This window comes from Lepidochelys kempii, chromosome 2, assembly GCF_965140265.1.
Source record: "Lepidochelys kempii isolate rLepKem1 chromosome 2, rLepKem1.hap2, whole genome shotgun sequence".
Taxonomy (NCBI): Eukaryota; Metazoa; Chordata; order Testudines; family Cheloniidae; genus Lepidochelys; species Lepidochelys kempii.
The window spans coordinates 183,563,735-183,581,606 of NC_133257.1; the positions used below are offsets into that span (position 1 = coordinate 183,563,735).

Consider the following 17,872-nt stretch of genomic DNA (forward strand, 5'->3'; position numbering starts at 1 on the left):
AGCATTTATAATGGTGTTAAATACACTTAAAGGCCTTTTTAACTTATAAGGGGGGGGGGTGGTCACACTCAGAGGCTTGCTATGTGAAAGGGATCACCAGTACAAAAGTTTGAGAACCACTGCTGTACAGTAACTCCCCACGTGAACACTCTATTCCACCATAAAAGTGACTTTATCAGAGTAAATATTCCAAAATAAAGTCATTTTTATCATTACTGGGCTCTAGTCAATTTCCCTGCATAGATAAGTCCTTAGGGAGGCAACATAGGCGAGGAAAAAAGGATGGTTCAGTGATTAGGGCATTAGCTATAGACTTGGGAGAATCAAGTTCAGTTCCCAGGTCTGTCAGACTTCTTGTGTTATCTTGGGCAAATCACTTGTGAAGAAATTCATAAAGGTATTTAAGTGCCAACTCCCATTGAAATCAATGGCATTAGATGCCTAATACCTTTGTGAATTTTACCCCTAGTCTCTCTGTGCCTCAGTTTCCCATAGAGTCAATAGATTGGCATAGGAACGGAACTGGTAGTGGGGAATTCCCAGATGAAACTCAGAATCATCCATGCCTGAAAAGCTATTGGACTATGTGGTCTGAGCCAAGTGGTAGACAGGGAACCCAGATACGGAAACTGCCAGGAACTTGGAAAAGGTCTGAACTTATTCAAGGAGTGGTGCCAAATAAGGAGGTGCTGGGGATTGTGGGGGTGTGTGGGGCTTGAAAAGAAATGGGAAGTAAACCCAGAGTTCCAATGGTCTCTACCCAGGCCGGACACTGAATGAAAGAATGGTGTTGGCTATCCTGGGACCTTTGTCCATTACACCCCAAGGGAATAAATATGTACTTGTAGTGACTGACTGTTTTTCAAAGTGTGCAGCAGCATATCCCCTTCCTGATCAGGAAGCTCAGATGGTAGCATTTGTCAAGAGGTTTGTATGCTACCATAGACACATGCCTCAGCCCCTGCATGCTGATCAAGGAAGAAATGTTGAATTCCCTTTGTTCAAAGATGTGTGTGACCTTTGGGAGATCCACAGAAAATGAACTACACCTCATCACCCCCAATCTGAGAGGTTAGTTCAATGATTCAATCACACGTGTGTTGGTATGCTGCCCTCTCTGATTGAAAACAATCAAAGAGAGTGGGATGAGCTTTCCTCCTATGTTAGGATGGCCTAGTGAAGCAGTGTCCAGGCAGCTACAGGATATACACCCTATATGATGTTATTTGGTGGAAGATCTGCCTGCTTGTTGAACACATATTGGGGGTAGATGTATTGGAAGAGTTAGAACATTAGCATACTAAGTCAAACCAATGGTCCACCTAGCCCTGTAACCTGTCTCCAACAGAAGCCACTACCATAGGTTCAGGGGAAGTGTACACAACAGGACAATTCTGGAGACATCCAGCTGGCTTCCCCTCCAGGTTTTTGGCAGTCTGAGGTTTTGGGTCACCTCAAGTATGGGGTTACAGCCCTGACCATCTTGGCTAATAGCCATTGATGGACATACCCTCCACTACCTATCTAGTTCTTTTTTAACCCAGTTATACTTTTGGCCATCACAAAATCCTATGGCAATGAGTTCTGTGGGCCAATTGTGCATTTCCTCTTGTTTGTATTATATCTGCTGCCTATTAATTTAATCAGGTGACCCCTGGTTTTTGTATTGTGGGAAAGGGTGAATAACACTTCTCTGTTCACTTTTTCCATACCATTCATGATTGTATAGACTTTTATCATATCCCCCACTCCCTTAGTCATCTCTTTTCTAAGCTGAACAGCCCTAATCTTTTTAGTCTCTCCTTGTACGAAAGCTGTCCCATATCCTTGATCATCTTTGTTGCCCTTCTCTAAATCTTTTCCAGTTCCACTATATCCTTTTTTGAGATGGGGAGATCAGAGCTGAGCACAGTATTCAGGGTGTGGGAGCACCATGGATTTATATAGAGAGATTATGATACTTTCTGTCTTATTTTCTCTCTCTTTCTTCATAGTTCCTAACATGGTTAGCCTTTTTGACTGCTGTTACACACTGAGCTGAAGTTTTTGGAGAAAACAAGTTTAGCAATCCATCCAAGTATGTCACACAGGTAGCAGGATACTTGAGTTCTGTGAGCCAGGCTGTGAAGAGGATTCAGGCTATGGCCACACAAAGACAGAAAGAATACTACAATGCCCGAGTCATCAGAGAGGTGTAAGAGCTAAGAGACTCAGTGTGGGTATGAGACCAGACTAGAAGGAAGGGGCAGGGTCCAAAATTACTCAGAAAGCTTAATGGTCCCTTTTACAGGCATCAGGAAATTGTCTGGGATGCTACGTGAGCTGTCCGGGGAGCCAGGTCAATAAACTTTTGTGGCACATTACAACCAGTTGAAGCCCTCTGTGAATTCAGGGCAGGGACACTGAGCCCACACAGGAGCCCTGGGTGACCACCCAACCTCAGGCAAAATACTCTCAGGACTGCTGTATTGCAGATCCCCTGCAGTTCCTACACACAAGGAATGTTCCTGAGTCAGAAAGCCTAGAGTGGGTACCTCGGCCTGATGAAGATGGGGATCGTGAGTGTGAGCAAACCCCCGAGGTGGTGTCATGGTAGGGCTCAGCAGGGGGGCATTCCCAAGACTCACCCCAGCCACCAGTCTCAAAATCCCAGGGCAGACCGGAGCAGGTGCACAGACTGGCTTAAGGACTATTTGAAGTAGCTTCAGCAGGATGCGGAGGCACATCATTTTAGAAGGTGGGAGTGAGGGATAATGTAATAAGCCAGCAGGTGGCACCTAAATCATGGGAGTCAATGGCCTAGAGGGGCAAGCCACTGGAGGATTCCATGACAGTGGGGAGAAGCTGGAGGGATTTGCCATCCTGATAGTAGTGTGTGTTTTGGGGGTGAGGGAGAGAGTTCTGTGGGAGGAGGAAGGACTGTGTTGCTCTGGGCAGGGGTGTGAATGAGCCCAAGAACAGGACTGTCAGAGATGGCTAGACTGGAACTGGTGATGAGCACTGGGGACTCAGGGTTGCATATATCCTGAGGATGGGGGAAGCATGAGTAGCCATGGAGCAGCAAATCCCACCAGGCCAGAGGCCCAGACTGAGCAGCCACTTCTCCAGGCTAGTGCATCCCAGCTCTACGGGCATCCCTGGTGGGAGTGGAGGGCTCAAGTGTGTGGGTGTGGGATCAAGGTTTTGGGCACCTGCGGAGGTAGGGGAAGGGATGGTGCTATTATCTCACTTGTTGAATTGACTTCAGTCCCCCATTCCCTTTCAGCCCATGGGTCTGTACTCATCCCCTGGCCTAATTAAATGATCTCAGAACTCTGTGTGCACATGGGTGTTTTTGTGGCAGGCGTTTCCAGATCCATGTAAGCAAAGCAGGTCTATGCCTGACCTGAAGAGAAACAGGTGCAGACATGCTACCTTTGGACATCTACCAGATCCTGTGTCCAGCACCCAGAAGGGGGTAGGTGGGTTGGTACAATGCTTTATAGCAGCAACTGTTACTTAATGGGGCTGACAATTATGCTTAATGGGGATACCCTTCAAATAATTTAGGAGCACTTAAAATTTTTTGGGGTTTTAATCTCATGCTGGCTCTAGTTACTGCTCAAACAACAGCTTTCAGTCGCTCCATAGCTACGATATGTTTTCTGTGTACATCAACTGTGACTGCTCCTGGCAGTTGTTTTACTTCTTTCATATTAACTGCAGATGATGGGTATCCATGCCAGGTGAATCCTTACTGCACCTACCAGCCATGTTAATTTTTGCAGGCTCTTATCAGCCTTCAGTAATTGAAAATTTCTGCACCGTGAAGTTAGTGTCGAAATGGTTGTTTTGTCTGTACACGTACATGACTGCAAGTCATGCAGCAATTCTATAACTGCAGAGGTTGATTTGGAGGGAAGTTGATGACATTTTTGGTTGTAAAATCACAAATGGCAAGAAACAAGTGATTAGTTGGAGAGCTGACAAAATATAAAGTTCTCTCTTTCCAAAGAGAAAACTTCTGCTTTGCATCTGACAGCAGTTTATTAATAAAATACCTGATGGATTTAACATTTTTTAGACTTTGAAAGAACAACAGTGTGGCCAACACCACTAGTGATTTTGAGTGTATCCAGGGTTTGAAGCACCTTGAGGGTCTGGTTTTCAGAAGGTTGGACCTCAGCATTTTCTGAAAATCAAAGCCCTTTAAGGAGTCATAAGTTGGACACCTAAGAACTGAAGCACCTGGAAGCACTAGTCCCTTTTTGAAAATCTTGGCCCAAGGTTGATGACACAATTTAACCTTGTTGGTTTGGTCACATGTTCAACTCTCAGCAAATGCATGTGGAAGCCACAGAAAGCAACCACTCACTGTGACATTGCACCAGTAAAGGCAATAGGATTAAGAGTCTTTAAACTAGATTCCTTTTTCCTATGTTTCACAAGAATAGCTGCTTTTACAACGTACCATCAGCATTCCCTCCCTAACCTGGCGAGCGCGATCATTCAGCTGGAATTCCAGTTCAGAAACCTCATGACGAACAGCTTGACGTAATACCTGCAGTTGTCTTTTTTCCTCCCTGTAGTAGACAGCAGAAGAAAAACAATCAGGTAAATAGTGATGCTCCACAAAACATCCATTTCTTATTCACGCAATTAATACAGTGTTGTTTCATACACAGTACCACAAAACATTCTGCAGTCTAAGTAATAACCTAACAATACTAGCGTCCGATAGTTCCTTTTCTGCATTGCAGTATGCAGGCCACAGAACTCTGAATAAAACTGAATACAGGCCCAACTGTAAAGTCTTTCCTTTCTCTTCTAACCTTTCTGTATAGTAATTCATGGGGAATAACCATTCAGTCGTACAAAAACAGTCCAGGGCACTAGTTCTCACTGCAGACAACCCAACTAAACAGATTTGTAGTTTGAGTTACGACAGTACAAAAAAACAAAAACAAAACAACCGAACAAAAAAAGACATACCTTCCGGCCTCCACCCCTCACTTCAAAGTGCTCTTCATTCAAAAATGCCTTGTTTGATTAACTGCTATCTTCCCCAAACTACCCTCCTCTGCCAAGCGACTGCACATGAAAAATTTCAGCCAGAAACAAGTTTTATTAGAAGGAAAGACTTATTTTTTAAAATTAGGTGGATAATGGAGACTGTTTTACAATCTTGATGATGTTGTTACTACTATGATTCGAATACAGTGCTTCCTTTTGTTATGGCCCAATCTGTATAACGTCCTCATCATCAATCCCTGCCCTGCCCCCCACAAATGTTCATCTGGAAAGCTGAGGTCAAAATAAATGAGATCTATTGCAAATTATGCCTGTATTTCCATTGTATTTTAAGTCATTTTAAACTAAAATAGACCATATTTTTAATTGTAATGTTTCTGAACATTGAAATTAATGGAGACAAGTCATACTTTTCGATGGACACAATTACATAAAAAGTCTTTTTCATTTGCAGGGTGGGCACAATACATGCACAATACCCATGATGGCAACTTCATGACTGGGGATGTCATACTCATGAGGAATCCCAGCCACTGAGTCTGAGAAGTATCAAAGAGAGTGTACGTTCGTTGGTACATATTATAAATCCCTTCTGTAAACCTAACATTAAAGCAGCACTATGGGTTGGATAAATGGATAGTAATAAAGTAATAAAGAACAATTGAACACTGACTTCTGTGTTATACAGTAAAAATGTTAAGTCTGAGAGTTGGCACATACAGCAAGATGCTCTGCACACACACTCAGGGTATAGCTTGTCCAAAATGTTGCTTTTTTAATGACCATAATGTGTGTGTTGCTGTAGTGATGTAATTACCTTCCTTCAGCTGACATAGCACTGGGAAAAAGATCCTGTTGCTCTATCAGGTGCTGCTCAATCTCATCTAGCTTCTCCCGGAAACTCTGGCAAGAACTCTTCATAGCTTCTATTTCATTAATTGTGCACTACGAAGAAGAACAAGAAGAGGGACTACTTCATTACCTTCCTTTTAATATTTATCATACTGACAGCCCAGGAGGAAGCAGTCCTATTCTCATCCACAGAACAGGTACATCATAAGCAGGCTTGTCAGACATTCATAGGTACAAGCTCCCAGATAACAAGTGAGATGACTTCTGAAGAATATAAATGATCAGCTCTTCTTTCTTAAGTCACGTAGGCCTCCCCTTGAAGTCAATGGAAATTTTGCCCTTGTCTTCAAGGGAGACAGGATGTTGCCCATAGTTTTGATACAATGGGTCAAATTCTGAGCTTAGTTATACTTATGTAAATCATTAGCACTGACTAGAGTTGCCCTGGATTTACATCAGCATCATCAAATGAAGGAGTTTGCTCCATGTGTCTGATTTGAAAGACAGGTTGAGCACTGTACGTCTGGAACCATCGTCACGTTTTCTTGACCCACCATTTGTAGACGTTAACGTTGAGCTGACTTTTATATCACTAGTGGAGGCAAAAGGATGAGTAAAGTTGAAAAAAGAGGATCAGATATTGATAAGAATAAAAATAGTAACTGCAATCGCACTAGCTAGGATAAAATTCCAAAGGCTATACAAGTCTTTTGGGATTCAAGCTGGCATTATGACATATATAGCTCAGTTCTCTCTGTGCCAAAAGTCTGCAAACATCACAATTCCCACAGATTTGGTCATTTGCTCAAAGCTGTTCAAATAATGTGTCATACAAATATATTTCAGCCAATACATTGCTCATCAACTGTCCTTGGCAAATATTGCTTCGAGTATCCATTATTAACTATTTGACATTTGAACCGTTTTGACAGGACACACGATTTCTGTCCACAGACTGGATGAGTGTAACTCTTGGAATCAGGTTTCCAAGACAAATTCAAAGTTTGCTTTTTGCAGAGAGTTTGCAATATTTGTTCACAAGTCAATGTTTTGGGGAACATTCCTGCCAGTAACATTGCTTGATAGAATATACAAACACGGCCAAAGCACATTTGTTTATAAAGAATATGAACTCTCCTACTTCATGGCAAAAAAGTCAATCACTAACTGACAGGATCTAGAAAAAAATTTCTACGGGCAGATTACTCCATAATCGTCCACTCCAGGTTCTCTCTTGCACAAGGTATTGGTTTGAATGAACTGTCTTTCTCTAATATGGCAATTTGTATGTTTGTATCTTTAAAAATTCAAATAAATATTTGGAAATAATGTCTACAGTGTTTCATGTCTAACTGTGGTCATTGATGGGTATTGGGAAGTAATTTCCCCATAGCACAGTATTTCTCTGGGGACATTACATTTTTCCATTAAAACTCTAGCATGGGCCTCAGTTAGAAACGGGATTCAAGACTAATTGTTTAGATCAGTTATACATTTGAGTAAATAATCAATGGATCACTGGTATGTTCTGCTTTGGCGGTTCCTGCGCATCAAGATGTTATGGAACAGTCTATCCACAAGGGTAAAGCTTGTCTGTGCATGAGACGGAGCTTTCTCAGGGCCTGGTTCAAAGGTGTGGAACCAACTCCCATGGGATCTGCAAACTACCCCAAACCTCACAACTTTCCATGACAAGATCAAGCTGTATTTCTTCTACCTGGACTTTGCTAATATAAAGACTTAGCATGTCATATGTTAAAAAATGTAATTTCCCCTCCTAGGGAGAGGATGAGAGAAAGAAAGAAAGAAAGAATAAGACATCAAAAATGTCGGTCATGTCACCTAATTCACTGCTGTAGATCACTCAAGTACCTCAGTGATGGATATGGTATAAGAACATAAATAGACTAGAATGATGTTATGACCACTTTGGAAAACCTAACCAAAACAATTTTTTTAAAGTTGTGTTAATCAGCAACTAAGCCTCCAAAAGGTATGGAAATAAAGTGTTTCTGTTGGGAAATAATTTCCTTGTACAAGAAAATGTCATACCCAGACAAATAAAATCTAAACATGCAAATTCAATATAATCTGATGGCTATTTGCAGTTAATATAGATTTTGATTACTTTTGTGGGGATGACATTGATGACATTTGATTAACACTGACTTCTGTCAAGAACGATGTTGCAGTTACTATAGATTTTGATTACTTTCAGGAGTTTCTCTTGTTCTAGCAAATGTTTGATGATTAAATCCCTTGACAGGCTGGGCTAAAGATTACGGACCAAATCCTGTCGTGTAGAATAAAGCCCACATACACAGGATTTTCTCCATATGAAGAAGCGAGGAGCAGAATCTTCGACTTTGTGCAGTGGAGCAGTACCCGCAATTCTAAGACACAGGATGTAGCCGCTGATGCAACCTGCTGCTACTCTCCCTGCAACTCCCCAAGATTTTAGGCCAGTAAAGCCTCAGACCCACTGACTACACACCAGCATACCTAATGCTTTCCAATTTACATGGGTATGGAGTTCCACTGTACATCAATCTAGGAATGTTTTCTGACCCCCCCCACATGGGTTTTCCTACATGTCCCTTACACACAACTCACATAATCCCAGCTTTCCCAGTCGTTTGGGTCCTTCCTTGATGCAGGGGCTGGATTTCACATGATTAACCTCAGACAAGTGCCAGATTTAACACATCTTTGCTTAAACAACAGAGCTTGAACAATAGTGTAGTGTGCAGTCAATGCCCGCAGTATCCTCAGTCTCAGATTACTGAAAAAGCATCACTGTTAATCCTTCACCACCATCACAGGAGTGATAAAATAAATTGGACAATGTAAATTCAGCTGTAATGTACTAAAACACTGACATCTTGTGGCAATTGAGAGACATCTCACAAAATTCATAGCCCTCCAGCAAACAGTTTAAAGAAAAGCCCCCACAGTAGTGATATAGTCAATAACATGAAATTCATCAATTTCAATTCATAGGGGTTAATCTGTTTTCTGTACTTTTGACCCACTTGTGGTTACAATATCCCACGTTTCACTTTGAGTTTCAGGTTCAAAGGAAGAAACTCATTTGAAACCGCCAAGTTTGCATAGTTTCAACACAAAACCAGGAGAAACATTCACATTTCTCATGGTGCAGAAATATCCATCGGCCCAGCTTTTCTCAGAAACGTTGTGAGCTTTCCAACAATTCTAGCTGGGCTGGTTCATGGGGGCTTAGGGCAAAATCTGAAATGGAGGCCCCTAACCCTTCTAAAAAGCCTGACAACCACCCCCCGGCACATAACCACCTACACCCAGCCCTCCCCCAGGAGCCTCAGCCCTCAAGGGAGCTCTCCTGCCTCCCCATCCCACTCCTTACCTTACCCCTCGGGTGTTGGGTCCATCCTGCGTCCCAGCCAGTCCCCGAGAGAGCCACCATGGTTTTGGTAGCGAGCAGGTGAACACCTGGCACGTGGCACACTGCATGCAGGGGCTGCTTTACCCATAGGGGCACTGCAAGCCTGAGCACCAGATCTCAGCAACACACACTAAGTTTTGGCTCAGCTGTCCCCCACCCTCTGTCATGACCAACGGGCGGCTGGGCCAAACCTGAGCAGTGCTGCAACCCTGAGTGCCCTGTTGAAATGCCACTCACTACAGTTTACCTCAGCTGCCCTGCATCATATTGTTCCATGGATTTCGGGTGCCTCTCAAACAAGTGAGGCCCTCCATCCCTCAGGTGGCCCTGAATCCTCAGTTTTGAGTTTGTAAAAAAGTGACAACCTGGTGACTTTTTGTAGTTTCAGTTCTTTTTGCAAACATTTCACATGGTTCTGATGGCAAGTACAGCTTTAGGTTGGCTAAGGGTATGCCTATGCAATTAAACACCTGCAGCTGACCATGTCAGCTGACTTGGGCTTGTGGGGCTCACGCTACCAGGCTGTTTAATTATGGTATAGACATTTAGACTTGGGCTCTGGGACCCTGTGAGTCAGCTGACCTGGGTCAGCCGCAGATGTTTAATTGTAGTGTAGACATACCCTAAAATGCTCCCTATTTTACCTGGGTCAGATTTGCTGAGATACTGGGCACTCACCATCCACTGCTCAGCCCCTCTGAAAATCAGGGCTCAAAAGTATCATATCAATTTTATTGAAATCAATGAGTCTATTCATGGGATGATTGGGTCATATGGGATTTCACCCTTATTTACTCAGTATATAGCAGCATGTATAAATACCAAAAGGAGGGCATTCTGCATCTTCAGACATAAAGTGGTTAAGCTGCATAAGTTCACAGAAAACCATAAAGTTTCTCTTTGGTTTCAAAACGCTGGCTGACCTAGTATTACTATATAAATTTGACTTGTTTTTCTACAAACCGTTCCCTCCCTTTAGCCATTTCTAAATTATTTTTTGCCATGGGTAAGGGCCCTGATAAAATAAAGCTACAGGGCCAAAGAGAGGTGAGTCTGAATTAGTGTAACTTACTCTATCTGCTGGCCCCTTCAGTGTGGAAATCACAACTACTTAGGTTCTTTTTTGGGACTCAAACTCACTTGGCCAAATTCAGAGTGGTGCATAATGGTATATATATTGATAGGTAGATATGAGTTTAAGGAAGGCTGACTGGGTTTGAGAGAGTGTAAGACCTGATTTGCAGTGCACACCATTTTTGTACTGGTATAACTATTTCATTTAGGGGTGTGACTTCCCCCCCTCCTGCCCCACTGAAATAGTTATTCTGGTACAGCTCCTAGTGTGGATGCAGTTATATTGGTACAAAATTGCCTTATACCAGTGCAGTTTATTCCCTTGTCTGGCTGGGAATAAAGCCGTATCAGTAAAGGCACTGGGTATCAACTTTACTGCAGCCATATTGGGGAGGGGGAGGTTGTACTGCTTTATATATACTGGTATAGTTTAAAGCAAAACAACTTTTTATGTAGAGAAGCTCTCAGGGAACCCAGATTGGTAGAATTTATACACTGAAGAGAGTGGAAGCAGCAGCAAGTAACAGCAGCTCAGACTCATCTCTGAATTTGATCTGTGTAAACCTTATTCCTCCAGCTCATCTTGGTCAGTTGTTAACCTAGCAGGTACGATTTAAATACTCTCAACATTAAGAGAAGTAGTCGAACACAACTTAATTTGGGTCAAAGTATATTTCTGACATTCCCCCAATTTGTCCAGGATGGACTGTCCCTTCTTCCCATCTGTTTCCTAAGCTACATTCCTGACACTTTCTCTACAACACTGAACAGAGTGGACAGTGGACCTTGAAATAACTTACACCGCAGGCGTTTACTCTCCATGCGCCAGATTCTATGTATTATTTCATCAAGAAACATACTTACTGGAGAAATACTCCTCACTGCTGTATCCTGCAGGAGCTCTAATGTTTTCAAAAGCTGCAACTCTATGGTCATGTGATTTGAACAACAGGCTCCAGGATGTTTGGAGGAAGCAGTGAAGGGAAAGGCCCACTGAAAGCAGCAATGATGGCAGCAGACACAATGACAGCTGTGACCGCACTGGGCAGGCTGGGCACCCAATGTTTGATGATAGGATGATCTGTATTTCCCATAAAGCCCAGTGTCTAGGGAGACTGATTTTGTGAGATGACCATGTCTACAGAATGGAGGGAGAAGATTTGGGTCAGACCACTGATTTCGTGTTTTTATTCCAATTGTGTCAGTTTGAATTGAAGCTTCCCTTGTCTCCTTTAGACTTTCCTTCAAAGTAGCCAGTTGTGAAGTAATTACTAGCTCACTCTCAGAGCACTGGGACTCTATGGATTTAATTTCTAAAGACTGGCCTTTGCCAAGGCCTTCACTCAGGGAAACTTTTTGCACAGTGGACACCAGCCTTGAAGCCATCTGAACAGTAACTGACTTAGAGGGGTTAGTGCGTATTTCAACATTTTGGACAGAATCATCCTTCTCCAATTTGGTGGCTCCTGATATTTCACCCAAACAGCAAGTCTCTGTGCTTTCCTGGGAACTAAATTCAGATATGCACTCTGGGCAGTAAGCAGAAAAGTTAGACACTTGTAAAAAACTGCTTGAAATAACCTTGCTTTCATTTTGTACTTGTGAGACCTGCCATTGGGTCTCTGGTGTCCCTGTTTCACAAGAGCAGCTTATACTGTTTATATCAGTGTCCAGTTTGCAAAACTGCTGACCACTTGTGGCCTTGGTGACTGGAACCAGGGTATCAACTTTACTGAAAATCTCCTTATCACATTGCTTTCCTTTTACATGTCCTGTAATACCTTCCTGGATATTTTCCTTAAATACTTTCCCAGCATCCTCCTCAGTCAAAGGTCTCTCTCTTGTCTCTTGTTTAGCGCAGGCTCCACTGCCAGTGAAGTCAATGGGAGTTGTGCCATTCTCTTCAGTGTGAGCTGGAGCTGGACTTTTGGGTACTGAACTGAAGTATAAATGACAGTCAAGTTCTGGGGTAACAATATCTCCTAAATCCTGACTACCAGCAGTTTGCTGTTGTATGCAGCTCTCCTCTTTCTCCAGTTGCCCTCTTCCAATTTTAGTCTCCTGCTTATTCGGATCGTACACCATTTCTTTGACAAAACCCTCTGATTGATCACTGAAGGCTTGATGTAGACCATCTTCCACAATTAGTGAGAGGGTGGTCTCTTCCCTCTGGTCCTTGTGTTCTCTGTCTGGACTAGACACCCTTGAAATGTTCTTGCAATCTGCAGTGGAGGCGTTAGCAACAGGGCCCTTTGACTTTTGATGAAAATCCTGGTGTGGCACAGCGAGAGCTGTTCTATGTGGCAGAGCTCCTTTTCGGTCATGGGTATCACAGCTAAGGTTCAGCTGTCCTGGAAAAGGTGGATTCTGCAAGGAAAAGGAGAAGACACTAAGCATATAATATTGCAATGCCATGGAGTAGTTTGATGAGATGGATAATGGGACTTTATCTTGAAGAATTTTTAAATACAAAAAGAACGCTTTTGCTTGGTATATGGTTAAGGGCTCATTGAAGTAAATAAAAAGGCTCTTGTTGACTTCACTGAGCTTTGGCTCAGGGAGTAATGTCACATTCCAGCCCTCTATTTTGAATTCTCATTAAAAGTTCTAGTTACATCTTACTGCACGTATTTGAATATAGGGGATTTGGAAACCTCAATTTGTGCTTCTGCCTAGACAACGTTATGCTGAGAGATGCCAATGGCTGCCATTAAGGAGCTCTTTGATCCAAAAAGAAACTTGTTAAAGACAGGTGTGCCAACAAGCACCCATTTTCAGGCTCAGTGGCTCCTTTATCTGAAAGCAATGGAGGCTACTGTTCAGTACACTACGCCACACGGTAGGTCAGAGCTAAGCTGTATGGACAGTGGGGCTTCCTTGGATACAAACAGAGGAGCTAGAATATTGATTGCAGCTGAGTGTGGGCTGGAGACAGAAAGCAAGAGAAGCTGTTGCAAATGTGGCCCTAAAGGGATGCAGAGAGACAGAGCTTCATCCGCTCAGAGCTTGAGTTTTCACATTGGGCTATTTCTGAGTGAGGAGACAGCCTGTTGTTTCTACTGTGTGCAGGGAAGGCTTTCTGTAAATCTTTTGTAAATAACCTAGATTACACCAAATAATATACCTGACTCACATCATCTCTTCCTAACAGATACAACCCAGCAAAGCCCTAAATGTTGGCTGACCACTTGAGCCAAAGGGGCAACAATACAATACAGTAAGATAGGATATAGGGTAGCCAAGGTGGAATAGTTCTACAAGGTATAATTTTGGACCTTACACATAGTAGTCCATTGGGGTAGAAAGTTTTTTTGTTTATGAAAATCTCCTTGTTTTCCCCACAGGAAATCTCAGGGAAATTCCATCCCCCTGTATTGCTTTATTTTTCATGAACCTGATAATTTTTGGGTATTAGTTTTAACTAATCTTATTGAAGAATATCACCAGCTCTTTACTTGTAAAGATAAAGGCTCCACTGGTTCTTCTAGAAATCCACTGCTGTCAGACTGGCAGCTGTTTGTTCTTGTCACCAGTACTTCTGCAGGGAGAAAAGTAGGGGAGAAAAGAAAGAGATTCAAACAGCAAGCCAGGATAAAAATCAGTAAATGCTTCTCAGTGGGTGAACTTTAAATGTTCATTCCTGTGCTAAGTATATTCCTGGTCCTAGTAGTATTGCTCTAAATCCAGTTATATGTCTACAATTAGAATGAACTATAAAGTGTGCCCAGCATAGCTGAAAATACCAGGGCAGGCATTTATTTAACAACAGGTATAAACACCACCTGCAGGTTCCATTTTACACATCTGTAAAACAAAGGTCATCATCAGCTGAACACTCGACATAAACTAATGTAAATCATCAATAAACCACTTTTCCTATTGCTTCGTTATTTCACTTGCTAAAATTGTTGACTTTTGGCAATTTCTTGATTATAAGCACTTTGGGTCAAATTCTACTCATCCTACTCACATGAACAGTTCCAATGATTTCAAGGGACAACTCGCATGAGTAAGGTGAGAGGGAGTTGACATGTAAGACTATAAACCACATAAGTCTAGACTGAGATACCTTAAAATTTGTTATTTGTTACCGTGCCAGCACAATTTTGTTTCTCAGTGAATCCGAAGGAGATTAAAGCACCATTCATTCTCCATTTCCGTGCATACAGAATGAGGCCAAAATTTTAAAAGCAGTGAGTGATTTGGGTTCCTCACTTGTCAATGGCTCATCTTACAGGTGCCAACTTGGGCACCCACAAAATGGAAGCAATCAAAATCAGTGGCCACTTTTTGAAAATTAAGGCGCTAAGGACAACTGTTTTCTCAGATATTTTGCTCTCCTCACTTGGGCAGAAGCCCTGACTCCCCCAACATTTACTCCCTCACTGGCCTGGAAACACTTCCTTGTCAGGTATGAGTAGATCAAATGTTAACACTCCCTACCCTTTCCTCCAATGAAACGTGCTGCCAAATGCCTAACAGGATGTAGAGAACTACCCATTCTTTGCCTGTCCCCACTGCATGGCCTGTGACACTTCCCTGCAAGGAGCTACTCTGTTTTTCCTGTCAATTCATCTCCATCCTGATCTCAGCTTCTGATGTAACCTGCTTCTTCCTTATTGGCTCCTGATCTGAGGGAGCAGTCAGGAAACCACAATAACGGATAGAGGTCAATTTAGGATTGCACGCCAAGGCAGAATGTGGTTCCCAGGAGTGGAGTCATTCTGGACTTACTCCAGGCAACAGTTCTGATCCAGCCCAGCCTCCCAACAGCTACATAACCCTCCCTTCTGTCGAACACAACACTTCCCACAACCTGTGGAAATCAACCATTTTCATCCCATTGTATGTGAAGTTAGTTACCTAAGGGTTAATTCACTGTTCTAAAAGCCATTGTAATTCCAGGGCAAGAACAATTAATACTCATTTTTGTGCATTAAGAAACACAAAACGCAGGAACACAAAAAGATGTCTTCACCCCATAGCCTATAATGAAATGTTTAATATATTCCATTTTGATGCTTGAACTAAAAAAGAGTGGACAATATTTGTAAGTGAAGGCAATTATAAAATCAAGACCAGACCATTGGTTAAATATTACAAATTCATAAACTATGGTATCTGTCTTTTTGTCACCAGCAGATAAACTGTCAGTTTAGCAGTTGTTGCCTGATTTCAAATGGGAATTGCCTGCATGTATCCTCCACAGTCAATAATTTGCATCAAGATTGCTCCAAAATTTCTGCTTTATGGGTGGTCTCCAAATCACAGTTCAACTTCTCCCATGAGAAAAATATTCCACCACTTCTCTAAACTTTTTTTAACAAGCTGTTTCAATTACCTTTTACACCTTAGCCAGCTGCTGCTGCTGATGTATCCTGCTGTCCTACATCCATTCACATTTATCAATAAAGAAACAAGGCTAAATAAAGAAAAAGGCTAATGTAGTGCCAATCTTTAAAAAAGGGAAGAAGGAAGATCCTGGGAACTACAGGCCAGTCAGCCTCACCTCAGTCCCTGGAAAAATCATGGAGCAGGTCCTCAAAGAATCAATCCTGAAGCACTTGCATGAGAGGAAAGTGATCAGGAACAGCCAGCATGGATTCACCAAGGGAAGGTCATGCCTGACTAATCTAATCGCCTTTTATGATGAGATTACTGGTTCTGTGGATGAAGGGAAAGCAGTGGATGTATTGTTTCTTGACTTTAGCAAAGCTTTTGACACGGTCTCCCATAGTATTCTTGTCAGCAAGTTAAGGAAGTATGGGCTGGATGAATGCACTATAAGGTGGGTAGAAAGCTGGCTAAATTGTCGGGCTCAACGGGTAGTGATCAATGGCTCCATGTCTAGTTGGCAGCCGGTATCAAGTGGAGTGCCCCAAGGGTCGGTCCTGGGGCCGGTTTTATTCAATATCTTCATAAATGATCTGGAGGATGGTGTGGATTGCACTCTCAGCAAATTTGCGGATGATACTAAACTGGGAGGAGTGGTAGATACGCTGGAGGGGAGGGATAGGATACAGAAGGACCTAGACCAATTGGAAGATTGGGCCAAAAGGAATCTGATGAGGTTCAATAAGGATAAGTGCAGGGTCCTGCACTTAGGACGGAAGAACCCAATGCACAGCTACAGACTAGGGACCGAATGGCTAGGCAGCAGTTCTGCAGAAAAGGACCTAGGGGTGACAGTGGACGAGAAGCTGGATATGAGTCAGCAGTGTGCCCTTGTTGCCAAGAAGGCCAATGGCATTTTGGGATGTATAAGTAGGGGCATAGCGAGCAGATCGAGGGACGTGATCGTTCCCCTCTATTCGACATTGGTGAGGCCTCATCTGGAGTACTGTGTCCAGTTTTGGGCCCCACACTACAAGAAGGATGTGGATAAATTGGAGAGAGTCCAGCAAAGGGCAACAAAAATGATTAGGGGACTGGAACACATGAGTTATGAGGAGAGGCTGAGGGAGCTGGGATTGTTTAGCCTGCAGAAGAGAAGAATGAGGGGGGATTTGATAGCTGCTTTCAACTACCTGAAAGGGGGTTCCAAAGGGGATGGCTCTAGACTGTTCTCAATGGTAGCAGATGACAGAACGAGGAGTAATGGTCTCAAGTTGCAGTGGGGGAGGTTTAGATTGGATATTAGGAAAAACTTTTTCACTAAGAGGGTGGTGAAACACTGGAATGCGTTACCTAGGGAGGTAGTAGAATCTCCTTCCTTAGAGGTTTTTAAGGTCAGGCTTGACAAAGCCCTGGCTGGGATGATTTAACTGGGAATTGGTCCTGCTTTGAGCAGGGGGTTGGACTAGATGACCTTCTGGGGTCCCTTCCAACCCTGATATTCTATGATTCTATGATTCTATGAAACAAAAGCAGAGCATCATTTTTAAATGCAATAATTTTTCAGTTGCTGTATTCCCAGTCTGAATTAGACTCAAACTGATGTCCTATATGAAAAAGACTCCTCATCCCAGATAGGGTCAGTCCACTGTAAGTCTGGAAATTCACACTGCTGTTGAAGAACATATTATTGCATGTTACCTGTATTTGTTTGGGAGTGGTGATTATTAAGATGTTTATTCTTCTGCTGTTGTATGCGGGTTTTATAGGCAACTCATTGCTATTGGGAATTACATGGAGGAATCTTCTTAAAATTAATAGAAGGCTCAACCTTTTAGGCCCCCCATCTACCAAGTTTGTTGTAACCATGTCATCACACTCTTGTATGACCCAATTTATAACAAATTGCATTGAATTGCATCCCCATAGAACTTTTCCCGCAACACAGCCATCAAATACTCAATCATGTTTGCACATCACCACTTATTATGCTACCTACCCCTGTTTGTAGCCATAAAAAAATCTAAGAGTCCCTGAAAGGCGTGCACACAAGATGCACGAGCCAGATGGGAAGCAATGCACTGTGTGATAACCTTAATGCACGGGAGGAGGATAGAAGACTGACTGAGCTGACTACAGGTCAAAGTACAGCATTACAACCTAGCTATATAGGAAGACAAC

The 17,872-nt window shown here is 42.7% G+C and overlaps 1 protein-coding gene across 2 annotated transcripts in view; it reads right to left on the reverse strand.

Moving 5' to 3' along the window:
* ITPRID1 (ITPR interacting domain containing 1) overlaps positions 1 to 17,872 on the reverse strand; it is an 87,090-nt gene that overhangs the window by 21,805 nt on the left and 47,413 nt on the right. For both annotated transcript variants that reach the window (XM_073329499.1, XM_073329501.1), the window contains exons 10-13: positions 13,813 to 13,895; positions 11,222 to 12,724; positions 5,828 to 5,955; positions 4,451 to 4,562 (exon numbers count right to left, since the gene is read on the reverse strand). In XM_073329499.1, the coding sequence (XP_073185600.1) occupies positions 4,451 to 4,562; positions 5,828 to 5,955; positions 11,222 to 12,724; positions 13,813 to 13,895 (1,826 nt within the window). The remainder of the gene's footprint in view (positions 1 to 4,450; positions 4,563 to 5,827; positions 5,956 to 11,221; positions 12,725 to 13,812; positions 13,896 to 17,872) is intronic.